The following is a 27,813-nucleotide window of genomic DNA, read 5'->3' on the forward strand; positions in this document are numbered from 1 at the left end:
ATCCCCATTATCATCTGGGATTTCACCCTCTTCTGTTTCTTGAGGGACTTCCTGCGGAGGCTCATAGTGAGGCAACACTCTCTCTGGGACCTGTCTTGGTGGAACAGAGGGTAGCAGAGGTAAAGGATTTACAATTGGTATCGGTGGTATAGTTGCTGGAGCCACAGGAGTTGACGGGACCTCAGAACGATGTGGAGAAAGAGGAAAACGTTGATTATAGTCGTCCAACATGCGTTGGAGATTAGTTATGAGCGACAATGGAAGAGTCGCCGTTGCATGTTTCGCAGGCACCTGCTGTATGTAAGCTGTATCTTCATCCTCACTGCTGTCATCCTGGCATTTGATTATCAAGTCGGATGGGCTTTGCGCCGTTCCAAAGGACTCCGGTAAACCCTCGGACTCCTGATCAGAATCCGTAGCAAATAAAGGTGAAGGAGGCTGCGCATCTCCTACAGGAATAATCTCTTCCTGTGTAGTTGGTAATGGTGTCAAAGGAACCCCAGTGAATGATGAAAGCGACGCTGAAGTTGCGTGAGGTAGCTGTTCCCTCCTTGATCTTTGTGCAGACGATATCCTGTTCACCTTTATCCTTATGAAAGAACCTGCCGTCGACTGCTGCATGGTCTGCACTGTAGACGTCTTCGGAGAAGGCCTCGTCGACGGAGCTGTCGATAATGGAACGATGGTCGACGGAATAGTCGTCGGCGGAATCTGTGCCAACGAAATCGACGTCGACGGAACCGCCGTCGACGGAGCCGCCATCGACGGAGCCGTCGCCGACGCGGCTTTAGTCGACGAAGCCGCCGTCAACGAAGCCACCGTCGACGATCCCGTCGACGGGATCTTCTTCTTCTTCGTCGACGGAGTGGGCGCCGACGAGGTCGACGACGTCTTCGTCGACGACACGGGTAGTGTCGACGGTACCTTTACCTTCTTCGTCGACAACGATGTAATGGGCAAAATAGAAGTCACCGCCCTTGTAGTACTGATGGTCACCGTCGACGAGGATAACGTCGACTCACCGCCCTTGTAGTACTGATGGTCACCGTCGACGAGGATAACGTCGACAGAACACTCGTCGACGACGAAGCAGCTGATGTCGTCGTCAGAGTCAGCGTCGACGAGCCAGATACAGCGGATCTCGTCGTCGGCAGCATCGTCGACGAGGCGGACAGTCTTTTTCCTGAGGACTGGGAAGTAGACGCCTCTACAGCCTGAGAACTATGTCCCAAAGGCGACAAAACAGTAGGTGAGACAGCAGAAGTGGCAGCTGTCAGAGTCAAAGACAGTTTCTTTTTCTTGAGGAAAGGAGATGGTAACTCCTGCACACTACTGCGCTTAGAGGCTGTCTGAGAACGGCCAGAAAGAAGACTTTCCATATCAGACACTGGGTCATCTTTATCCTTCAGTCTCTGTAGCCAAATTAAGAGACGGCCTTCTCTGTCCTTTAAAGTCTTTGTAGAAAAAGTTCTACAAAATTTACATTTTGCTACTTCATGATCTGGGTACAAACAGTAAATACACTTACTGTGTGGGTCCTCAGAAAATAAACGCAGCTTTCCACACGAAGAACATGGTCTAAACAAAGATTTCTTACTTGAAGACATTTTGACTGAAAAAAACTGAGCAGAGCTCAGGGAGACTCCCTGTCACACGACGTGCGGTAGAAAATCTGAGGTGAGGAGCTCTGAGGAGAAGGTTCTGGAGAGGAGCTGGCGCCTGATTGGCCGTAGTTTGGACTAACATAATGACAGAGATAGACTGTAATGTCTTTTTTCTCTTTCCATGTTTCTCTATGGAAATTTCATATAGGGACATTCTTTAGGTTATTACATGCTTATATCTCTGTTTTTATATAATTACGTATGTATAAGTATGTATATATATATATATATATATATATATATTATCACTGTATATATTGCTATATTATTTACCGTGGGACTCCCACTCCGACGACGGGGAATATTCAAGCATGTGAATCTATGAAAGACACCCCAATACTGGAGAAAGGCTGTTCCTCATTACAGCGTCACTGTACATATACGACTAAGCAATTACAATTTTGACAGATGGCTAAAATGCAATAACATTTAACATACCAGAGGAATTTTGTTAGTAGGCATGATTATGGTGCTACAGGAACCTGGGCAATATGGACTTTGTCGTGATAGGGGTATCGTTTTTGGCACGTCAGTGGTGTTTCACACAGTGGCACAATGTGGAAACTGCCAGGGCCACCGGAGTTTTTTAAGGGGCAAAGAAAATACTAAGTCATACATTATAGGGGAAAGAGGGACAGTACCAGCTACGGTACACTCTGGTATTTCACACTCATGAATCCAAAGATATTGCATCTTATTTACTGCATCCCAGAGCATGGTACTTGAAGGCTGCAAATCTGGACCCTCAAATAATTTTGCTGGAAGAGGGGGTAATATTAAAAACTGTTTGGGTCCATCCTCATACATTATTTTCATCTTATAGTCAAAACTCTCGACCCATTGATGGGAAGACAAGAACTGGGTAGCTTAGTAAGACCAATAATCAAAGATTACACAGGAGGCACCCAGTACTATATGAAGAGCTCAAACATGAAGCATGCCACCATATGAGGGATATCCTGTGTGTACAGTTGTGCAAAACAGGGGACACATTAAAATATACCACTAATTTCCATGCTTTGCTAACGGTAAATGAGCAAGCCATTTTAGTTCAGCAATGAAGACAAAGGCATCAGAGCATCACCTTAAACCTAAGATACTGCACTGCCTGAGGCCTTAGCCTCAAACTGATAATTGCCCAGTTTTGCAGTGGGGTCTTCCTTCTTCACACAGCCCTTATTATTGGTATTTGGAGTGGATCATATTGTATTTATTGGTTAAGTCCCCTTTTCTGTTTTATAGATAGAACATATGTAGACTATTGGTACAGAATAAGCCTAAATATTTGCGAAACTCTCAATGTATAATTAATGTAAGGTATTTTCAAGGGAAGATACTTGGGGTAGGAGTAAGAATACAAATACAATCCAATTGTCTTTCATAGGTACATAGTTTCAATATATACAGAGTTATAATGTGTACATCCCATTGGTCTTAAGTTTACAGTTTGCTTTGATATGGTACAGTTCTTCCATAAAGGTTCATCATGTCTTTACCAGCTAACCCTTGTTTCACCCTTTGGTGGCACGCAGGCCTGGGCATTTTTTAAGGCTTACAGGTTTCACAAGCTTGTAATCTCGGGTAAACTAACTTGTTTACCCTTCCGGTCAGGCTTTTGGGAACTCATCATGTAATCTGTAAAATGGAGCTGATATCCTGGCTGTACATCTTTTTCAGCCTATGGCGTCGAATAATGTATAATAAGCAAACTGCAGATGTCCTAACTGCCTTATCATTGGCCTTGGCACAGTTTTCCGACACAGTGAGATGCCTCCTTCAACAAAGCGCCGCGCTGACTTTGCTGAGCATCAGAGATCACCCTTACAGAATGGCATTTTGAGAAGTAGGCTTGCATATTTAAGCATACGCACTGGCAGGCCTGTATCGCTAGCATCATATTACATACATTTTGTGATGGGCTCTTTACTGGCACATGACAGGGATGGGCACTATGTTCTGAGAAAGCATTTAAAACTTCTTCTGTGTATAGGATTTTGTATTGGTGTGTATTTAATGGGACACACTATTCGACAGACAGCCTTTTCTTGAATACAGATAGTTGCCAGCTGTGCACCCAGTATCTTGCACCTGCCACATATTTTTTTTCCAGCCACATACATTATGTTCTGGTTGGAGAAAAATAAAGATTGCTTACTGTGGCACTCCGTGTAGTGCTGGAATATAAAACTGCCTCTAATTCCTGTGGCTTTTGGTTTTTATCTATAGTCGTGGTTACAGTTGAGACTGCTCAATACACCGACTTCCCATGGTGCTTCAAAAATGTTGAAAGGTTTGATTATGGTTCTCAGTCCGATCTTTTACCTTCTGCACCAACTTGGTGTTATCGCTGACCTACTGTTGAGGTTTTGGCCCTCCCGATGTGGGTCACGGCAATTCACTGCAAAGTATTCCACTTTTCTGAGAAGCCTGCTTTTAAGGACAAACTTTATATCAAGTGTTAGTGTTGCAGCAAGGAGCAGCATTAGGGTAACAAAGCAATTGTCACACTGACTATGGGCAAAGGGCAAACATCAGGCTAAGCAGGAAAGGTGCAACAGGTACTGACCCTGCACAGAAGACCTTAGGCCCTAAGGAGGCTTCGGGTGACACAGAAAGTGGTCACAGTTAATGGTGTTGTAGCCCTGGGCTACACGGCGAAACCCAAAATGTTGTCAGATCATATGCTACACCTAGACCATTCTATAAACTCAAGTCATTTTACACAACCCAAAAGAGACTTCTAGCATTACTGACCCCTGAGCCAACCGCTTAAAAAAAATCCTAAAAGGTGATAGAGATTGGGGATACGTGAAAAAGACGTTTAAGAGCCCAAAACACCCAACTAATAACCATTTCAAAACATTATCACTGATCAACCATCAAAGATTTGCAACAAAAATATTTATGGGGACAGGGCAACCCTTTCTCAGCGGCACTGGATATATCTGCTTCAAGCAGCTTGCAACCCTCAACCGCGGCCCAAAGAAAGAGGGGGATTTTGGCGAACAGCAGCTTTTCAGGTTTCATTTTTCAATCGAGCAAAAAGACCTCCAAAATTAAATTATCCAGAGCCTCAGAAAAGGACCCTATGTCACAAGTTGTCTATTCATGACCGGCTGTTTTGAATTTGGATATTAAGTAATTCACCCACGTTTCCTTCTTTTTGCCAGGGCTGCACTGTTTAATAAATTCCCATATGTCCCGACATGTGCCAGCAGTGCTCGGCTGTCTGAATCCCAGCTGCTGTTGTGATAGCACCCGCCAACTTCCAAAGAGACTGAGGAGAATAATGAATAGGCGTCGAGCCGCCTCGGAAATAAACCAATATAAAGTAGCTTCTAGCTACAACACATGCCGCCGAATTTATCGGCTAAAATCCCACGAAGTGAACGTAACAAAAAGGAATCATTTGCTCTGCACGTGAAAATCTTGCTAGATATCACAAACCCGGGCGGATCCAGTTTCACGGGCACAACATATACTATTTTATTCGCCACAAACAGAAGTGTACTTATTCGGTTTTACAAAATTCACTTCAGTCTGCTCCATAAATGACTGCGGCACCGACTGTCTTACCCAGCAAGTCATCTAAAGCCTTTGATAGGTTATTCATTAGAAAGACGTCTTACTTCGTGTGTATGTAAAGACTTTCTATGGGGTCTCCATGTATAGATGGGAAAGACGCGGGTTGGCGTAAACAAATTTTCTACATGTTTGATCAATCGGACTACTAGACAATGCGCTGCTTGTGGTGTGTGGCTAAGATCGCATCTCATGACCAATAATAATCACCATATCACTCCACTTTTGGGGAAAACTCCCCGGAAAAACAATCCTTGCCACCTGCCAGACCTCCCCAAAATATGATTTGCAAGATGTATGGCAAAAGAAAGAAGCTTCTGGAATGTCTGGGGAACCAGGTTGTTCAGCTGCCACGTGTCTGCTGGTCAAGGGCAACTCTACCAAGCATTGCCGATAGCGATCATTGGACAGGATGAAGTCAGAGGCAAGAAGTGGTAAGGGCTCAACTTGTATTGTCCACCTCTCAGTCCTGCCTAGCGACCCTGCCTACAACGAAACGTGTGAGTAACTTCCTTAATAAAGATTCATCACTTCCGAGCCACAAAATAAAGGAACATCATAACCTAGTGCTCTAGCATGTGTAAAGCGTGTAGAATCATCAGAGTCCTATACTGAGTGCTGTCAAAGGGGTCTTCAACCCCAATGGACATGCCTTCTGTAAAGGCCTCTTCCCTCCTGTGTGTAAGAACGACTAAGGCTCATCACGGTATGTTTGCAGGGGGCTACAGTACCCCTGTAGCCTTTTTGCTAGTTTGCAACAGCACAGTGGCCTAGCAAACTGGGAGGTTTCCTGTACTAAATCTGTCCAGAATGAAGAATGTGATCAATGGTTGACGAAAAGAACCAGTCCAAGTTCAGGGGGCAGAGGCGTGACTGGATGTCTCCCTGCAGAAGGAGTCTTAGAGTCAATCAGACAGTGCTTGAGAAAATTCCCGTCAGCTAGCAGCCTTCTGACCGCGAGAGAGAGCCTGCAGGTGACCTGCCTGCTGGAGAGCCCTGCAGGGCTCTGGGGTGGAGATAAGTGGATGAAAGAGGCATTTCGGAATGGCCCATGCTTGTAGGGGTCTCTTCTGTGGTTGATAAGTGATGTTCTTAACAGCCCTCCATCTGTACTGCCAAATGCCAAGGTTGCCAAATACCATGGCAACCTAGTCTTAATTCCAGTATAAGACTTGTGTACAATACTCTACACTTCATGTCACTTTTCCTTACTTTTACAGGTTCTTTGTCATCGATGCTTTCGTCCTCCATCACTATTTTCCAACCTTTCTCCTTCTACCCATTCTACCGGTGTTAGTTTTTCTCTTTCGTTCTAGGTAAAAGCCCAAATTCCTGGTCTTCAAATTAAGTGCTGGTGACCACAACGTGCAACCAATGGTACACATTTAGCACTGGGCCTATCTTGAAAGACAGGCAGGATACTCAAGGATAGATTACCTCAATTATATAGAACAATGCTAGTTTCAAGCCACCAGGAGGCAAATTACCTAGGGTTCCTTCACAAGACACTGAGTTGCAGAATGCAGAGAGAGGAACGACAGGCAGGATAGGCCAGGTGTTCTTTTGTGGCAGCAAGTACACAGCACCACATAACAGAGCTACTAACCTAGTGCCTGTGATATGGCACTGGGTGGCACTTCATTCCATTATTACTACTCTATGCACATCTGACTTCCAGTGGAGGCCGAGGGTAATTAGAAGAAACAACCTGACATGATCCCAACACTGCCCTATTACTTATCGTTCACAACCCCCTAGGGAAGGTGGAAGACAATGAGGAGCTTGTCCTAAGCAATGAAGTTGAGGTTTGAAAGATACGCAAGTATGAGAGATAATCACTAGGGACAGAGCGACCAACGACTGATATACATGCTCCCTGTGAAACTGGTTATGAATTGTTCATTGGTAACTAGCCTTTTATGGTGATCCATGGGATGTATGCTGTATAGTTTGGAACAACTTACCCTGTACCAACGACATTGCTTAGGAGCTCTCTCTGTCCCATGGAACTTCAATGCTTTCAAGAACAACACAGAGGATGGCAGCGAGCCAGCCGTATGTACGCTCTTTACTGGGAAAGTGATAGATGCATATAAGCAGAGGTATTGGACTCAGAGCAAGACATAAATCTATGATGAGTAATGCATACCCAAGATGGTGGACAGGGAACATGAAAAACCATCTACGCCAAATCAGGATGCAAGTCCACTTTCCTACCAGATAGTACCACACCAACATGGGTGTTAAAGAATAGGTAAACCAGATCTACACAGACATAAAATAGGGACATGAATATCACTGGTAGATAGTTGGGTTTGAAAGGGTAGCTATTTCTGGTGGGCGTATATCAGTCCTGGCAACTACTCTGGATCCTTGCAAAAAAGGCCATGTGCATGGTGCGCTCCATTAGAAGTTAATGGAGATATGTTTATAGAGATTTAAAACAAGGACACAGAGATCACTGATTAAATGAACAGGTTGCCCTTGTTTCAGTGAATTTGCGCCTGAGGTGGAACTCTAATGTGCAAAATTTTCAGGGAATAAACTGAAGTATTATATCAAAGGTAGGGACTAGGGGTGTTGTTGTTTAGAGAGGTCCAGTGTACATACCCCATATGACTAGTAACAAAGAAGGGTACAAAGTTCCTCATGTACAGTGACGGAGAAGAGCAGGTAAGAGAATATCTCAGCTGGTTAATGCTAAGAAAGACCAATCAGAAGAAAGCGAGGGAAATTCCCTTAATTTGAACTAGTGCTCTCACACACCCAGCAAGCTAGGTGTCATGCTTCATCATATGAGCACTGCCCCTCGTCAAGTCGGCGCTGCAATCCTTGACGGGCTCCCGAAACCGGGGCTCTTTATCGGGGATCTTTTGTTCCTGCCGAAGGTGCTTGGGGGTGAGGGGCCTAGTGTGAAGTGATGTAGCAGAGAAGTGGAATTTAAAAGGGGTCAGTTGGTCCTACTTCAACTTTATTCCAAAGGTCAACTGCCCTGTTAAAAATGTGTAGAGTGGCTAAATGCTAGGAGTTAGGTATCTAGGCAAGAGCTCTACTCTATATGATCAACATGTTTCTTGCCGCAGGAGTCAGGAGGATCAGGGCAATTCATCAGGATCAAAATAATACTGTCTACAAAAATATGTGGTAAGGTGATTTCTACATACCACTTCTTATGGTTTGTTCCTGTTGGGGAAAAAAGAAACTCTTTATAACAAATAAAAGTAGCTCTTCATACTGTACATAGCTATGAATATTGTGTCAAAAGTGATCACCGTGCTCGGGCGTGCAACACGCAATTTCATTATATAGTGGTGTCTCGAACGCCATTCGGGAGTGCGGGGTAGGGCGGATAAATTAATATCCAAAAAATTCTACGGAAAGCAAAGGGACTCACCTACAAGGGTTGCTACTGTTGTTAGCAACGGTGCTGGCGGTTAAAAAGGAACCCAATTGGGTCCTAGAGAGGACAAAAAGTTGCCAGAAAACCATCTTTATTAGTATCTGTGTGTTTTAAGAAATATATATATAAAAACGGATTCACCAAATATGAGGTGTAGGTGCGAGAAGGCAGCCGGGCAGAGCCGCAGTTACCATACCCCTAACCGATCCATCCGTATCGGACACAAAGGTCGAGTCAGAAAGTGCTGGCCTCGATACAGAGAGTCCGTTGGAATAGACCAGGAGGGTTCCGGTGGACAGTAGGCAGATGTGGCTCCTCGGGTGTAGGAAGACAAGACAAAATTAAAATCAAAATCAGTACTCACCGACGTGGATTCACGTACAGGAAAGCGACCTACCCAAACCGCCAGGAACCGGGGTGGTAGGTTCCGAAAGGGAGTATGAAAAGATATACAGTGGTTCCGGGTACGTCATCGAGTGCGTAGCGCGTCGTGACGAGATGCGTTCAGGGAGTACATTCCTATGATTGGTCCCAGGCACGGAGGAGCGTTATAATTGCTAAGCAACCTCGTGACGTTGTCTCTGGGCCAAATGGAGTGTCTCGCTGTTGAATTACGAAGTGTAAAATAGTACGTGACCCACCATAGTGTGACGTGTTACGCAAATGGAGTCCGGACAAGTGATTGATCCCAGGCACAGAGAAGCGTCTCTGTTGCTAAGCGACCTCATGACGTTGTCTCTAGGACAGATGATGTGTCTTGCTGATGGATTAGCCAAGCGTAAAATGGTACGTGAACCATCAAAAGGCGCCCAAAGCTACTGGCTCAAGGATTAGAGGGTCAGAGACCAGAGCAATAGTTGTGACTGGAGCGCTCATAACCGGCGAGGGGGCGTCACAATGGTGATATACGTGCAGTATATGATGCCTCAGATGATAAAGGTATAAATATATCACTCCCGAATGGCGTCGGATGTGAAACACAATTTTCCACATGTGAAATTCATAACAGTCGTATATCGATCAGGAAATTGTGGCTCATCATTGGTGATGTAAAGGCACTGCTTAGCTTGAGGGCTAGGTCATGAAAATCTGTGTGTCTCCAACATGGCATATGATATGAGTACCAATGTTGTGGTCCTTATATAGTTCAACTTCCTGAGGGCCAGGTGCAAGAAATGGTGTGTCAGTAATCACACAATGCGTGGACTGGTCCATTGTTATATGAAACAAGCTTGGAAGAGGGGTCCTGTACTCAGTGTGTTCATATAAAGCAATAGGGGAACACAGGGACCAAAAGGAGCCTCGTATCCTGCCAATGAGAAAGTTAATTTCATGAACTATTCAACAGAATTGGCCAGAATTCAGAGTGGAATAGGATCAGGAGATTAGGGCATATAGTTCCCAGTTTAAGACAGGGTGCTCCAGGGTATGTCATCATTGAGGCCCTCGATATGACTTGATAATCTATGTACCCATCTCTGTTCGAGTCTGAATAGGGAGGATTTAGATATCTGGGCATGCGATTCTAATATGACCCAATGTAATGAATCGGAAGTATGTTGTGTCTCCATGAAATGTCTGTATAGTCTTGTAGTTGTTCGTTGGCAACGTATGTTACTCCTGTGTTACTAATAAACTGAAGTAAGCACACGCCTATCAGAGCAGTTGCAGTGTGGCAGATCTGGTAAGGTGTTGAGTAGTAAACACAATGGCATTACCGATAAACATTTCAATCTATTAACACTGTAGTACAACTAAGAGAACTTGAACCACACCTGGTCCCATATATGCCCCCAGAACTTGTTACTTTTGGTGTCACCCATCCAGAGAAGTTCCAGGGATACTCTGCGTGCATTCTACCACGAAAAAGACGAAAGGAAGCTCATCTTTGTGTTCTTGCATCAGGATTATGTGCACCTGTTCAATTCAACCAAAACTAAGAAGTCGAAAGAGTCAAGCACCGCAGAGAAGAAAGACATGTCCTTAAAGTTCATAGATAGGCAAAAGATGGAAACAATAAAATCCACTCCAGATATCTAAAAACTGGTAATGAAAAATGTAACGAGGGATTGGAGAAAGTCAATTTTCTCTTTATTGGTATCAAAGCCGAAGTACAACCTGTCAAACCCAACTGAGATGGGGCTTACTCTTGCAAGTTACCCTTAACAACACAATGATGCTTTTTACAATAGTGAGATACCTCGGCTCCTTCAGCATGGATTATCTGGGGCCACTCTGACAGGGGATTTTGAAGATATATCGTGGAAAGAACGAGTGAAACATATTATACCCAAGTGATTAGAACACAAGCAATTTGTTTAGGGTTATATTTTCAATGTTTCAGAGAAATAGTTAGGAAGAGATGAGAACAGAGAAGGGCTGTGAGCCAAGCCCTTGCCCAGTTGTTATGGTCACACATACTGATAGGAATAGTGAAGGGAAACAGCCCAACCTTCTAAAAAAATGTAGGCAGTTGTGACTTTGCAGGTTCTAACATTGGGGGTTATTGTCAATCACACTAATCCCAATAAATACTGTGTTTAGATCCTTTAAAAACAGAAACAGTGTGTAAAAAGTAATTCTTAATCGCGATGAAGTTAATAAGCTATAAAATAAGAACTGCGAGAACTAGGAATTAAAAAAAATAATAAAGCACAGGTTACATGAAAAGATTGCTATGAAACAGTACCCGTTAATTAGCAAAGCGACAAAATATACTCAATGCAGCCATTAATTCAAGGCAGCATTAAGTTCTTCAGCAAGACAACTGACGATAAAACGACTGCGCAATAAATCCAAAGGGTAAAAACTATCAACACACAGGACAATGCATTTTGCCCCTTCTTAAAATGAATAGCCTCATATGCATGAGATTGTGTTTTGCTCTCAGAAGTAAAAGATGAATATTCGCCATTGCAACAATTAAAATTCAATATGTGTCTATATCACTAACTTGAATACAACATTTAATAAAATAAGCCTTGAAATGTTATGACTACGGGAGAAATTGTCTCTCTTGACTATAACCATTGAATATGGAAATGCAATGGTAATTCAGTAATGTATTTAATAATTCATTACATTATTTGCATTTGTATGCAAATAAATGCATAAGGCATAGTAAGCACATTTGAAAAACAAAATGTGCTAACCCGGGTCATTGTTTTATTTAGAGTAGTGAACAATCTAGTCCAAGTGGCAAAATATATTAAAAACACTGGTGATCAGAGATTTGGCTCTTGGGGAAAGTTAAGAGTTTCAAGCATGTTGGTCATTAATGAAAATTGGCCAAGCTATGTTCTGGCCTGCAGGCCATGTTTTAATGAACATTCTCTCACAGAAGGACGTATTCACACTAAATGTGTCTGTTCAATCATTTGCTGCAGTGCTTTAAAGTGAAACATTTACAGTGACAATGTAAGTGGTTTTTGAGAACGATCATAATACTGGTGCAAAATGAAAATAATTGTTATTTTTTTGCTCCGAGCTTCATATTGGTAGAGTGCTTCAAACACATTTGTCTTGTACCAGACTGAAATAGGTAAATCACGTTTTGTACAGGTGCAGACTGCAGTGTGTCCTGAGCAGTGTATCTGAATGTGCCAAAGTTTAAGAATTGCAAATGTGCTTACTTGCATGGGAACCGAATTTAAGGAGACTTGATTTAGATTTATCTGAAGTGACACCACAGAATGAGGAGTCAACAGAAGTCCTACCTCCAGAAATCTTGTATGAGCTCCTCAGAAGAAGTAATATGGTTCCATGGATCAAGGGTAGGCAAGGATCACGCTACAGCCACAGGGTGTTGGCCGCTCTACTAGGCAACTTCCAAAAAAGATGGTACACTCTGAAGTCTATTAGTTTATCCATCATCAGCACACTAAGGACATCTTTCACAGAAAGCAGTGCAACAGTCAGAGGTGGAGTAGCAATATTCATAACCTTGGATACACTCACCAGCAAAAGGGCAAACGATAGGCCACGCTTATGATTCACTGCTTATGTTTTTTGTCTAATTAAGTGCTTTATCGAATAAATGATATAACGTTGGCAGGATATGGAGGCAGTGCTGGGCTCTCATCTGATCTTAGTGTGGCCACGTTGGACACAGCAAATGATGGTCTCATTGAAGATACTGACATATTTAAAGGTAAAGATTAAGAACATATATTAAGCTTAGCAGAAGACAGCAAAACAACTGACTTGGTACACGTAGGGGAGGGAGGATATACATTAAGGAGGGTTGCTGGGATTACAGTGGCAAACCCGGGAACTTTGTTGAGTAGCTTAAAGATGGAGCAAATGGAAAGGATGCTAGGCACTTTAAGATGCTTCCCGCTTTTGCACTACCTGTATTTTGGGGTTATCTTAAGTAGACAAACTACTAGTGCCGTCTTCCATTTGAATCCATAAGTCCTTAACCCAACAAGTGTAAATCTATTCTAAAAATGCATACTACCTGAAGCCTGTGCATACATTCCTGTATGGTTCCTTTGCAGACATTGTTAATCACTCCTGCCATCCACTCCATTGTATCTCATGTATGTCTGTGGTTGTGCTAAACCGATAGTCTCATAAGAGGAGTAGGCTAACTAACCTGAATCTAATGTGTAGATGGGATTCAGTGGAGAGGGGGAGAGGGAGAGGGGGAGAGGGAGAGGGGGAGAGGGGGAGAGGGAGAGAGGGAGAGAGGGAGAGAGGGAGAGAGGGAGAGAGGGAGAGAGGGAGAGAGGGAGAGGGAGAGGGAGAGGGAGAGGGAGAGGGAGAGGGAGAGGGAGAGGGAGAGAGAGAGGGAGAGAGAGAGAGAGAGAGAGAGAGAGAGAGAGAGAGAGAGAGAGAGAGAGAGAGAGAGAGAGAGAGAGAGAGAGAGAGAGGAGTGTGCAACAAACCACCTAACTTTACACAAACTATAGCCTCCACCTGTTACCCTGGGTACAAGAACTCCGTGTTGACTGATAAAGATTTCCATATTAGCACCATTATCTGGCCAGAATCCACAAAACAGACCCAACACAGAAACATCATTATATTCACTCAGAGGGCCGGTCTACAGCCACCTTAATAGCCAGGTTACATTTACATGTAACACACATATGAAGATTCAAAAATATGTCTCCAAGTGATTTCTGGTCCTAATGAGTCTCAATCTCACCAGAAGGAGATAAGAGGTCACATGATTTCTTCACATTGTTTGGGAGTGGGATCCTAAATGCACTGAGGGGCTTTGTTTACTGACTCTGGAGTGCAGGCAATAGAGAGGCTCAACACGGACAGGAACTGTGAGTGGGTATGATGGGTTAACCCTCCTGGGCCCTTGTTGGGATCCTGATAAGAATGATGAGACTTGCCTAATAATCTTGTAGGCCAAACGCCATCACTTGAAATATGGAGAGGGATCGCTAGTAAGTCATGTCTCTCTCGTCTGGGTCAGTGGCACTAAGGCAGTGAATTGCCCTATAGTGCTTAGTAACCGCATTGCAGGGTTCTGGTGTATCAGGGCTACCACTCCCTCTCCAACCCTTATCAGAGTTGCAGAATGTGCCTAGGAAGCAGAGATGCATAAGGGAATATGCCCACCAGTAGATCAATGAAGAATACAAAAAAGCGACAGATGGAATGTTTGAAACCACACCACCTCAGATTAGACCCAGGCAAATCCAATATGAACAATGATGAGACCCGTATCCAATAGGAACAGTCTGGCCCAAACTGCCTGAAAGTTCATGGCGGACTTTTACCTTGAGAAGCAGGGTTGCTACTGATTTGCATCAGGAAGCCCTTTGTTTTGAGTGGCATATTGGGCAAAAAACAATGTACTGGAATGTGGCCTGAGCTATCTGCGGTAGCTCAGTTTAATTTAAGCATTCCACCCATCCCCTTGTTGTTGTTGCAGCTGATGCCCTAAGGGTGACGGACATAACGACACGTGGGTTCCTTGCTCGCTATGCCACAGGACTTAAGGTACACCAATAAGGACAAACAGGTCTGGGTTGCTTGTGGTTCCTTCTGGTGAGGGCTTTGCCTGATAGTTTGAGACAAACCGTTCCAATGAGGAGCAGAGGTAGTACTGATTTGCATAAAGAAGGCCTTTGTTTAGAGTGGTATGGCGGGTGAAAAATGATGGAGTAACAGGTAGCCAGAGCAATCCCCGAAGCTGAGATCAATGCAAGCACTCCATCCATCAACTTGCTGTTATTGCACCAGTGGATCAAGCTTGTCTCTTAAATGCTTGGCTATCCAGCACCTGGGTCCAGTCCCATCTTTGGGTTGAACCATACCAGCATGGGCCCCATATACCTTAACCCCTAGTAGGAATCAAGACTCTGCAGCACACATGTTCATATCACTGGGTCTACCCTGCACTGCTGACTAAATTTCACCTTAAGATTTCAACATCATACCCGCCACAGCCACTTGCCTCCAGACACACAGCCAAATATGCCCTAGGAGCACAGTCACATCAGGCTTGGTCCAGGCACACAGAGGACTCACACTTCCTCTCAGTGAAATAAGGATGTTCCTCCCTCTCTTCAAGGCTCAATGACTGCGACCTGCATGTGCACCATAATCATACAGTCACACACAACAGGAGACATGGTTTTGACAAACACTCATTCTCTTGTAGCGAAAAGCTCCCTACATGGATACACTTGTTATCTTTTAAAAGATTACAGTATTTTGAGGATTGCTGATAATTTTAATGGGGGCTTCTTAAAAATGAATTATGATAAAGTTACACTTATGAAGGTGATTACGCTATGAATACATGTTAATGATCATAAGACACTGCAAACAATAGGAATATGTGAAGGTGCGTATCAACCATGAGTATAGTGCACCCATACAAAATAGAGTGCTGAAAGCGCTATATCAAAGGAAACATGCTTACCATCTACTACCTAGTAACAAAGTCATGATTTACAATGGGAGGTGCAAGCTCAAAGATGTTCATGCACCAATAAAGGAAGCTTTTCTAAGATTCCACCCAAAACAGCAGTACATAAACTAAATGTATTTAATAGGTGTTAAGGACATCAGTGTCTAAGGTGCCTGGAGAAGGTCAGTTTTAAAAAAATGGGATGTGTAGAAATCACTTTTTCAGAAGCCGCACGTACAGTGAGAACACAAGAACTCAGTCCGACTCACCACAGCCAGCACAAATGACTCTTCGTCCCCGATGGAGCACCTCCACTTCCAGATCCAGACCAACACCAGAACGAACCTACGCGGCAACCTTACCTACAGACCTCATGGACCACACATCACGTTCGCCGCAATCATCACAGGCTGCAATCATCACAGGCCTCATCATCACCACCCACGCCATCGCCTCCATGGACTACATACTGCTCGGAGACCTGAATTTCCACCTCGACAACCTCAGCGACCCCAACTCCACCGCCCTCCTGGACAACCGTGCCAACATCAGATTGAAACAGCTCGTCGTCACCACCACCACCCACAAGGCAGGACACACCCTCAACCCCATCTTCGCAGGAGGAAACAACATCCACTTCAACCAAACCACGCAACCCCTCTGGACGGGCTACCACTGTGTACATTTCTCCTTTTCAAAACCCACCGCACTCAAACCTACACCACGCCCCCCGCAGGAATTTGAAAAAGGTCACCGTAGAGCACCTCAACTCCACCCTTAACCTCACTCCCCCTCCCGCCACGACCAACGCCAACTCTGCAGCCAATGAACTCCACAGCTGAATCACAGACTGCACAGACAAGCTCACCCCCCTCCAGAACTACAATAGACAGCGCCCCACGAATGCCACCTGGTTCACCACCGACCTCCAAGAATCCAGACGCACCTGCAGACGTCGCGAGAAAGTTTGGAGAAATAGCAAAACCCCAGAAGCACGGACCAGCTACAAAAACGCCATGACAGAATACCAACGCATCAGATCCACAAAAAGGAACTTCATCCAGGACAGAATCCTTGCCAACTCCTGCAACTCGGAGGAACTCTTCAGCATCATACAAGAATTCACCAAATCCACCAGCGAAGCCCAAGACAGCACACCCTCTCAGGACCTCTGCAACAAACTCGGCTCCTATTTCCATCTCAAGATCAAGTCCCTTTACTACAACTTCAACGAACAGAAACAAGGCACAAACAACACACCTTCTCCAGCAACGCCAGCCAACCTACTATCTCCGCCTGGACCCCTGTCACTACAGAAGACACCGTCACAACCACGATGACCATACACTCAGTAGCCCCCACGGACCCCTGCCTGCCGCCGCTGCCACAGCACCCAAACTATAACGCACCATCAACTCCACCTTCAAAACCAGCATGTTCCCCGACTTGAAACGCGCATAAGTCAAGCCCCTCCTCAAGAAGCCCTCTGCAGACCCGGCGGACCGCAAAAGCTACAGACCCATCTCGCTCTTCTGCTGCAAAGCCAAAGTCACTGAGAAGATCTTCAAATCCAGCTCACAAACTTCATTGAAGCTAACTCCTCCCAATCTGGATTCCGCAGCAACCACGGCATCATACTCGACTCCTCCCTAACCGACAGATCGAACCCTGTCTCCTCCATGTGCTTCAACATCCTCCGCATCCTCCGCAAGACCTTCAAATGGATCCCCTCCGAATCCAGAGAAGCCGTCACCCACGTACTCATAACCAGCAGACTGGACTACGGAAACGCTCTCTATGCCGGAATCAACAAATCCCTACTCCGCAAACTCCAGACCATCCAGAACACCGGTGCCAGACTCATTCTCTACATCCCATGACAAGACCACATCACCCAGCACCTACAAGACCTCCACTGGCTCCGCGTCGTGAGGAGAGTGACTTTCAAGCTACTCAATCACGCCTACAAATCCCTTCACAACACCGGACCCCAATACCTCAACAAAAGAGTCTCCTTCTACGCACCCAGGAGAAGCCTGTGCTCCGCCGACCTCGCCCTTTCCGAAACTTGCTGCATCCGCAGAGCCAGAAAGGGAGGAAGAGCCTATTCCTACATCGCCGCAAAGACCTGGAACGAACTCCCGCTCAGAATCAGACGATCCCCCACTCTGCAAGCATTCAGGAAGACCCTCAAGACCAGGCTCTTTGGGTGCGACGGAACTGCACGATATCCCCCCCACAGGGCTTTGAGACCCTCACAGGTGAGTAGCGCGCTTCACAAATCTCTGGTTGATTGAGTGAGTGAGACTCCTAACAACAAAGGAAAAAAGCAGCATGAAAACCTTATGAGAATTTAAGAGTTCACATTACCTCCTCATTCATCTTCCTCCTCCCAGTCCCTGGCCCCACCACACATAGCTAAGTGAAGCCTATTTTATGTTTAGGGTAGGAAAGGTAAACTCCATACAAGTAGCAAGAAAATCTCATGATGTAAGGAACGCAGGGGATAGGAGTAATGAAGATAGTCTCAAGGTCTCTGTGCAAATATAAAGCAAGGGAAAGGGGGCTGACTTGAGGCGAAGCTGTGCAGATATCTAGAGAATGGGACCTGGGCTATTACTGGGCTGCTTACTTTGAACAGATATCCCCACACTCTTTTACATAGCAGCTCTAGAAAAATAAGCCTGGGCTATCAAGGAGGAAGATGTGATGCAGTAGAACAAGAAAGCAGCAATGTAGAGGCAAAGGGAATAATCACTTAATCCAAATGTATACATTTTGAAGGATTTTTAGATGTCTTCAAAGACTACATTTTAACAGCTTCTATACAGCACTGACGGTGCTTCGCTTCGTGGCGGCTTCTGAACGCCGCTGTTTGCAGTGGAGGGAGTGATCTGTGGGAGTAATAAACCCATCCTCACCGTCAATCTAATATTGTGTGAACTCTGTGAGAGTGACTTTTAAAACACCACAACATATGTGTAACTCTTTGCATGTTTTTAGAAGGGCAACATCTTTATTCAATGGATATGTCTACTTGTAAAACACAAGCTAAAACCTCACTTTTTCTATTAATCTTTCTTCTGCCCATTACAAAGTAGATCAGTTGAAGTCATGCTCTCTTTTCAGTATCGCTTGATATTAATGAATTAAAATACAGCCAGCCTAGTTATGGAATGTACCCTACGATGCGCTTACATTAAATAGACCCATTTACTTTGGCAAATCGTTCGACAAAGCTTGGGAGGCAACCAAGTATGCCTTCCTGAAAAGCCACATTAAAGGGTATTAAAGCCAAGTGAAGGTAAAGGATTAAGCTGGTCACCTCAGTTTTTATTATCCGAAGACTACAAACATGCTGACACATTTTCAGTACGATACTCTGAGGCATACAGCATGTACACAGGTGAATGGAGCAATTAACCACATCAAGGCTTTCTCATAGCAGCCTGAAGACTTTGAAGCTCAGAAGATATTTCCTTAGCAGGAATGCATGCTGGTTCCCTGCCAGGAGGGCTTAACAAAATAAACAGATCGTGTCTGCGTTAAGAACCATAGCTTACTTTTCTTGCAGAAAGTCCACCACTCGCCGGAAGTCTGCCACGCAGTATTCACGCTTCATGTCCATGAGCACGCTGTCGGACGCCGACTGAACGGGTATATGAAGGAAGGCGTACACCCTGGGATGATTCAGGATCTTTGACATCTCCTGTGGGGAAGAACGTTGGCCATCAAATTGATTATCTAGTGCAGTGGTTTGCTCAATTCAGGGTGGCTGCCTTAAGTAGGTCTAGGTCAGCCGGATCCATGACAGATTTTTAGGATAACCACAGCGTGTGTAAAAGGAATAATTCGTTTTCATGGGCTGTAATTTCATTTTAGCCGGTTATCCTAAAAATCTGAAGTTGACCCATACCTCCTGGAAATACACAGAACACCCCACCCCCGGTTTAGAAGCATTAGTGGGTTACATTGCATTTATACCTTCAGTTTGCCCAAGTTACAAAAATGACAAGAGAGACAGCTTATGTCCTTGAAAAGGTATCAATAATCAACAGAGCATCTTGGCAATGGCGTGAAAAGCTCTATAAACCCAGCCAATTGTTAGGGTGCAATATAGGATTACAGCCTTTCTGTATTTAAAATCATGTGTAAAGCTAAGGGTTTATTCAGGGAGGCATTGATAAACAAAAGCTGCCTAGCTGAAGAATGCTGTTCCACCCTGGCAATCTTCTTTGTCAGTCAGGAGAAAAAAGATAACAAATTAAGGGTGCAAGGGTCCACAAGTCCACATTTAGAGGGTGGAGATGTCAGTTTTCTGGAAAGCTAAGTTGCTGCTGGGAAAATATTGACTAAAACCAGCACACAAAGATTGTTAATTTTGAGATTCCCACTAGGCCTGTTTTTTTTTTCATAAGTGCTCCAGCTGACAAAGCAGGAGTCACTTCGGTATTTAAAAAAAAAAAGCGAATGGCTGACTTTGGCTCAACTGTGGTATCGCATTCCTCCAAAGCAGTGTTTCTGAACACAGAATATCTACACAACTTATTTGCTGGGAGTTTTCTTTTAGAATGTGGTTCCATTTGTATTTTTTTCCTGCCCAGCACCACTGTGGCTATCATAGTGGTTCTGGACATGAACAAAAATTGGCAGACATGACATAGAAAGGCCCTCCCAACTTCAAATAGGCCTTCTGATACCATACTCAACAACAGCGTCCCATGAGAGAGGGTTTTCCTAATGGTGGATCAGCGGTCAGAAAACGAACATTCACTGAATTCTAAATGAGGTTGCCGACAGTGTCCCCATCAGACTACTGTACCGTTAAGGAGGAGTTAAGTGAGTTGCCCAGAGTCACACAATTTGTTGTCAAGTGCACAAGCCAGAAATACAACTCAAGTCTACGGGTTCTAAGGTCAGTTCCTTAGCCAAAAAAACACTTCTCCATTTCCCTCATATTCTTGCCTTCAAAGGGATAAAGGCTTCGTGACCATGCAAGGATCGAACTCAGAGATCTATACATTATACAAAGAGCTCATTTAAAAAAAAAATATTTTTATTGGCATTGCAACATAGCATTTGCCGTTCAAGGTGCATCATAAGCGTTAAATGAATTGCTGCTCAATAATACAGTAAATTTCACCGTTGCATGTTTACCGGCCATTTTTTCTGTTATCATGATACAACTGCCCTAAAGAAACAGTGAAATACTAAACTATCCCCCTTCCCTAGCCCTTTTGTTACCCCATCAGCCCTCACCTCGACATGCAAAGAACTAATCTCAAATCACTGACCACATTATATTTCATTTTCATTACCTCACCAACAGAACACATCTGATAAAACCTATAGAATTTCTCTGGCATGCTTCTTGACCTATTTATTTCCTGATTTGCTCGCTAAAGGTTTATTCATCTTTGAAACACTTGCTTGACAATGGGGTCGTCTCCGGAAATTTGGCAACTATTAAAAAACAAATCACTGTAGTAAATTCTTCACATCGGACTTCGTTTTGTGTGTACAGAGATCACAATTTGTTTACTTTTATGCATGCATTATTAATATTTTTCTACAACGGGGTAATCTAGCACTGTGTGAAGGCTTAATTTGTCTACAAGGGCAACAGAACTGCTCATGGCATCAGGCACATTTCACCATGGTCCTCTTGCCTCATTTACTAGTTACAAAGATAAAAGACCGCAAGCTCATCAAAAAACAGTGCTGGAAGTGAGGGCATGCCAAGGCTGTCCCATTTCACTGGCTTCTCTACAACACAGGGAGCCAAAGCAGCCCACAACCCACATGTCTACGCAGGCTGCCTCTGGCCAAGGTCCGTAAAGTGGCGCTACGCATGCTGTTCTACTGCTGTCGCCACGCGGAGCAGCACCAATATTATGATGAAGTAAGCAGGCTTTGGTCTCGCAGGACGGGCCTACCTGGTCCCTTTTCATTTGTGAGCAAAGACTATCTGGCCTAGAACAGATGGCTGGTAATTTCTTTCTTGAAAGCTGGAGGCTCTAATGAGCATGTTAACAAAAAAGAGCTGAAAGGCTGTCGAAGCTGTAATTCTCTCCACCAAAGCTGCCCTTGTATGCCTCAGTGGGTGGCATGTAAAAAGGATTAGACAAAAAATGTCCACCTTCTACAACGTCCATGCAAATCAGGCCTGGGCACCGAGAGGCAACTGGGCAGTAAACGGGTGCTTGCCGGGTGACTGAGCAGAATCCTACTGAAGGGGGATTGACTTCTACTGCCCATAGCTCTCCTTTGGTTGCCTTGAAATGTGGTGATCTACAATGGTATACTTTGAAAACAAACTGCAACAAGTTTACTATGCCTACTATTCAAAATACAACTAAGACAAAGACGGTCTGTGGTAAAGCAATCATCAACCAGTACCTTTTACGTCTTTTCTTTTTTGTTTTAATGTGGACTTTGATGGGAGCTGCATCCTAGCGAGGAAGTCACAACGGGTCTTTTTGTACATAGTGTGGTTTACATGTTGAGGCCAAGCTGGTGTCTCTTACGGTAAGAATTATTTAACAACGAATGCTCCTCACACAGCTGCATAGCTTGTAAATCTCGCATTAGCTTAATTTATTATTGCAAGATATTTATTGCGGAACTCTGGAAAAAAAGCGTGTTTGGAGATGCCAAATCAGGTCCGACAATATTCTTATTTTTAATATTGTATCCATGGTTATTAACCACTTTAGACTATTTTAGCTGCCACCATACACTTCCACCTGGAAGCCTGCATTAGGCTCAGTAACGCACATTTTCAGATACTCGGCTTATAAAACGTTTATTTCTTTTTCAATCTGCGACATTCCAGATTTCTCATCATTTTCTTGTGGAGTCTAGTGAATTGTACTACATCATGTTCTGATCAATCTTCTAAAGATAGGCATTGTGCTCCAATCAACCAATTGAAAATCAATCTGCTTGGAGAATTCATGATATTACTGAAGCAGATCTTTGGTTGGGAACCTGGCTGACGAAAACGTTACTCACCCATAACACCTCTTCTCCACCATGGGTTGTTCATTAAATAAATAACCATTAGAATAGCTTTGAACATGTGCATGATCCCAACTGACTTTCTCGAGAGAGATTTAACTCAATCCAACCATAAACAAATCCAACACAGAAGTAAGATTTCTTTTTCTTCACTTCGTTTAAAGTAACGAACAACATGCTTAAAAATGAGCTATAAAAAATACACGCAGCTGCAATACTGTCTTAACTTATTTTATCCTTTAAAGAGAAAAAATATATTATCAAAACTATTATTATAGAAAGTTCAAATAGCACTGCCACATAAAGGCAGCCAAGTGTCACTATTGTCCCAGCATGCCTCATGTATCACCTTGTCCTTCAGTTTGTTTTGAAGATCCGGTTCAGGATCAAGATGCTTTTCAGGGTGAACATCACTCGAAATAAAAATATATATATTTTTAAAAACAACAAATCAAATGTAAAAGAAGCAGGAAGACCTTAAATACCCTACTTCCATCAGTTATGATGCTTAGCCCATCGAAGAGTAACTGCTGGAGCAATAATCCTGTTTGTGAAAACGCACTGTTCAAAGAGATGAAGAGATTTCCTTTTGAGAACTTTCAGAGACTACATCCTAAAATTATAAAGTATTAAAGGTTCAACTAGGGATTATTTCAGTACTTGGAAGACAGCAATATTATGCGTATTTGTTAAAAGCATTTGCACACGAGAAGAGAAACAAGCAGAGTTACCATTTCTTCAGATTTCTGATCCCCTGAAATAAATCATGTCTGTTACCACAACAGGGTCGCCAGTTTGTTGGTGAAGGCACAAGCACAACTGTAGGGACAGTATTCATACCAACAGACACAATCCTCATGATTCACGCTTGCTCTAGAAGCATGCAGCAAAATGGTCGGTGTTGAAAAGTGCCTTGCTTTATATAGTTTGGGCATTCCATAAGTAAAGAGAACTGGAACATGTGTTAGTTAGAAACTGAGAGTTTGAATGTATCTGTTGCATATGGTGATGGGCTATATATGAATTGATTGTTCATTAATGTAAACATGTATGTGAAATGAAGGCCCTCATACCAACACCTATTTACAAATGAATTTGTCAGTCTGACACCAGACCCGAGAGCCAGTTCACAGATAGTAGTGGAACTTCAATAGAGAAGGAGTATGGAATCATGCCTCTCTCTCTCCCTGCTCACCTGAAGTCAAAATATAGCCAAAGCATTTCGAGAACAACACTCTTCCAGACAGGAGGTCAGCAAAAAACGAAACTTAAAGAGGCCAAATCTGAGAAGCTGAAGAAGTAGAAGCAGAAGCAAGAAGAGCATTCAAAAGTATGAATGACAAGAGCAGACAAGTGGGTGTAGGTGGATATTCTTGCCAGCCAAGCAGAGGTTGCAGCCAGTAGAGGAGACCGGGTGAAGGAAAGCCTTCAAGATCACAAAGATAGTCAGTGGTAAATGTAATGGAACATGCAACCACCCTATCATTGTCAAGCTAGTCAGACTACTCACAACAGAGAAAGAGCATGAAGCACGCTGGGACGAGCATTTCGAATTAGTCATGAACAATGGGACTCATTCACCCTGATTGACTGAACTTCAATGAACTTTAACCCAAACATTCATGGGATTTGTAGTTTTGTTAATTGTTTACATGGCTGCTGTTTAAATAAAGCGAAGAAAATAAAGAAAGCATAATCCTCACCTCCATGTCCTTATTAGAATTGAAACTTTCTGTTACGAAAGCTAGGAAATGTTATATGACAAGGCGACCAGGGAAGGTAAAATCCCTGGTGGATTAAGAATGTCAATGGCAGTTAAAACCACTGGATGTAGATGAGTGGGCAGAGCTCTAAGAAACAGCTACATTCTCTTGCGAATTACCGAAAGAAGAGTGCTCCCACCAGAGGGTACTGGTTTTTGCCTGCTCCCTATTTCTGCCTCTCAACTGCTTCAGTCCACGGCTGGAGTTATATCGGGGTGATTTCCTGAACTTGTCGGGCACACTTCCTTATTTGACTTCAAAGCCATCCTTTTTGTTTGGACTGTACCTTGCTGTGAAGTGTTGAGTTTATTTATTATAGTTTATTCAGCTGTGTACTTTCGTAATATTTTAGTCACTACTTGTAGAAGCCTCTTGGACTAGCACTAATGGAACTTTGACTGGAGTAACATTGTGTGTGTGGGGGGGGGGGGGACAGAATGATCTGGAATAAATCCCCAATGATCATTAGTAGTTGAGATTAATTGAAGCATACCACCCATTTCTTTTTGTTTTTCTAAATGAGATGCCCGTACTTTGGTCCTATATTCAGTGCATGCAACATAGGCAGGGGTACTAAAGAGTGCTATCACCAATGATAAAGTCAACAGATATGATTACAAAATGTGTCTTGAAAAGGAAATCTGTATGATGAAAGGTGCAATATTAACGTTAATAAAAATTGTTTAAAAAAAAAAAAAAACATAGGCAAGGGTGTAGCTTTTGGGGTTGGGGTGTTACACCCCCCTCATAAATGTATTTTCAAATGAATAGTTGGTACAGGAGTTTTCAGTCGGGTATGGTGAGGTGTCAGTCGGATTTCACCAGTGATTTTTGCATAAACACACTGACAAAAACCCACACACACACACTCTCTCATCGGTTTTGAAAGCCCTTAAAAAAATATTTGACAGGATATTGTGTCTCTCTCATTCAGTACTCCTATTAATCCACATTCCTCTCCCTTTCCACTGCCTCTTAAGCCCCGCTCATGCGCCCTATTCGTCATATAATGTATTTTAACATTATATGCCACTGTGATGGGTAGGAAATCTGATGCTCAGCCACCCCCAAAACTTACTGACCAAGGTACGCCCCTGAACGTAGGACTCAAGCTGCTGATGAGGCAGAAAAAGACTAAAATTGATATGAACGCACGCACCTATTTTCTGTCTAGAATGGCATAGTGCACTAAAAGCAGATCCACTAAAATACATTCTCAAATAATTATCAGAGGCTGACATTAATGTGGTAATATTACAATGTTTAGTAAGTGTTTTCCTAGCTTGTATGTGTTTACCTAGCTTTCTGTGTTTAGAATACTCACCTGTTGCTTCATTGGCTCTGGCATGGTGTTCTATGAGTGCAATTCTATGTTCTATAAGACATTCTGCTTCCGTTGTTAACTGTTTTCCTCATGGACGTCAATTCACCAAAATGACTTGGGTAGCGGAACTGACATCACATACCATTTGACTCCCAGATGCTGTCACAGCAAGTGACTTCACAAGACCTTTGACCTAGAGACATCAAAGGAAGTGATATGATGTGACCTTTGACCCATCCCAGAAAGTGACTTCACACGACCTTTAGCCTGGTGCAATCATTGTTGGTGAACCATCTGTCCTTCGGCCAGATACATCACACACATTTTTGAAAAATCTTGAGCAGAGGCAAATTAAATTCTTTATAAGCAAACACGCGTTACTAAAATCCAATTGAAAATATTCCCACATACATTTCTAGTATCAGAGAAATTTATTCTACACCCTCTCTCATTATTTCACAGTCAACTGGTCACTCCTCACCTGTCACAATCTCAACATTTCCTGTATCTCCTACTTCACTTTTAAATAATTCCCCATCTCAGTATTACACTATCCACTTTGAGCAGCCTTTAAGCTACTATCCTAGCTCTCAATATTGCTTCCTCTCACCTCCTATATCACCTGACCCCTTCATTTGCCAACTTTATCCCTCTGTTACAGTTGCACACCTTTACAAACGTGTTCCCTCTTGCTCCCTTCTTCAGCTTCACCGTTCCCATCGTACCCTTTGCCACACATCTAACCTTCACTCTGAGGCGCTCTCCATCCTTTCATCATCTCTTACCGTTTCTCTGAACTCATCCCTTGTTGACTCTTGCACTCTTCAAATGCACGGATTACTCTCCATTTTCTCCATGTATCATCCCTTTTATCTTCCCCTCTCAATTGCTTTCCTTGGCACACATGTATCCCAATCCACCTCTCTTTCTCTCTTCCCCACTCCAGTAATCCCACCTTTTATCAACCCTCACCTATGCATCACTTTATTGCAAACTCTACAATTTCTCCATTTTAGCCTTCCTTTCATTTCTACCACTCTCTTTCTTCTTATCTAACCCGCATCGCTCTCTTGCTTACCCTTTTTACCAATTCCCAGTGTTCAAGGACCCCCACCTTTGATTCTCCATCATTACTGTTTTTTCCCTTCTACCTGTTCACCTGCCACAGGGCTCTCTTTACTTCTCCTTGTCACCCAGCCTCTCACCCTCACCCTCCATTTCCAATCTCTCACTCTCACTTCTTAGCTGTTCCACAGCCGGTCTTTCATTTGCTTAGCTGGGTGTCTTCACAAGATTGGTTGCTCAACATGTAACAACATGTTTAAAAAGAATTCATTTAGAAGACGCAGTAGTTATGGGTTCTGTCGCGGGGTGCTCCCTTGCCTATGCTATCAACTCTCTGCTTACCTACTGTGTCATTTGCCAAAGAATGTTCTTGTTTTTAAAACAATAAAAACAGATTTCAAAAAAAAAAAAGAATTCATTTAGAAGGTAGAGAACAAACACTGAAGGAAGTGCATTGGACAAGTCATTTAAAAAATGTGAGGCACATGGGGTTTCATGTGCTGCCGCAGTGCCAGGTGCCAGGCCCAACAAGACTGGCAGAGAACACGCATACAAAGCTAGATTTAAAAGCATTAAGTTAAAGTACATAAACCACTGTTTAACAACCATAACACATAATAAATGTTTTCTGTCCAATTAGACTGTGCAGAATAGCATGCCTTCTGAATGGCAGTTTTGGTTAGAACTACCAAGCTCTATTTGAGGATCTACTTACATTTTGAAGTTACCTAAAAGCCTATGCAGAAATGTTGAAAGCACATGGATTTTGAGAGATTCCTGCTCAAAGGGTTTAAGCTCACGGACTGGCATTGCCTCTGCTAGAATGCGGGCCATAATACTAAGTGAAGGAGGGAAAGTGACCAAGTGCTGTGGAGAGAGACAGGAAAACACAGAAAAAGACCCAAGTATACTAACAAACATTCGAGATCAAATACAGAGAGAGGAACTATATACTGAAGACAGAAACTTATATCTGCCCAGCATGACCTGTATACAGGCAAAAAATGAATGAGTTATGTGTGGGTTGGAGATCTGAAAGAAAGCACCAAAAGCATTTAAAGAATAGGGCCCAGGTTTGCTAAGATTTTGAGTCAGGGTTGCACCACTTTTCTGGTGCA

The 27,813-nt window shown here is 43.4% G+C and overlaps 1 protein-coding gene across 2 annotated transcripts in view; it reads right to left on the reverse strand.

The window, feature by feature from the left end:
* Positions 1-27,813, reverse strand: part of CDKAL1 (CDKAL1 threonylcarbamoyladenosine tRNA methylthiotransferase) — a 2,121,425-nt gene that overhangs the window by 624,951 nt on the left and 1,468,661 nt on the right. For both annotated transcript variants that reach the window (XM_085607048.1, XM_085607049.1), the window contains exon 10: positions 19,087-19,232. In XM_085607048.1, coding sequence (XP_085463174.1) covers positions 19,087-19,232 — 146 coding nt within the window. The remainder of the gene's footprint in view (positions 1-19,086; positions 19,233-27,813) is intronic.

Source organism: Triturus cristatus, chromosome 5_2, assembly GCF_964204655.1.
Source record: "Triturus cristatus chromosome 5_2, aTriCri1.1, whole genome shotgun sequence".
Lineage (NCBI taxonomy): Eukaryota > Metazoa > Chordata > Amphibia > Caudata > Salamandridae > Triturus > Triturus cristatus.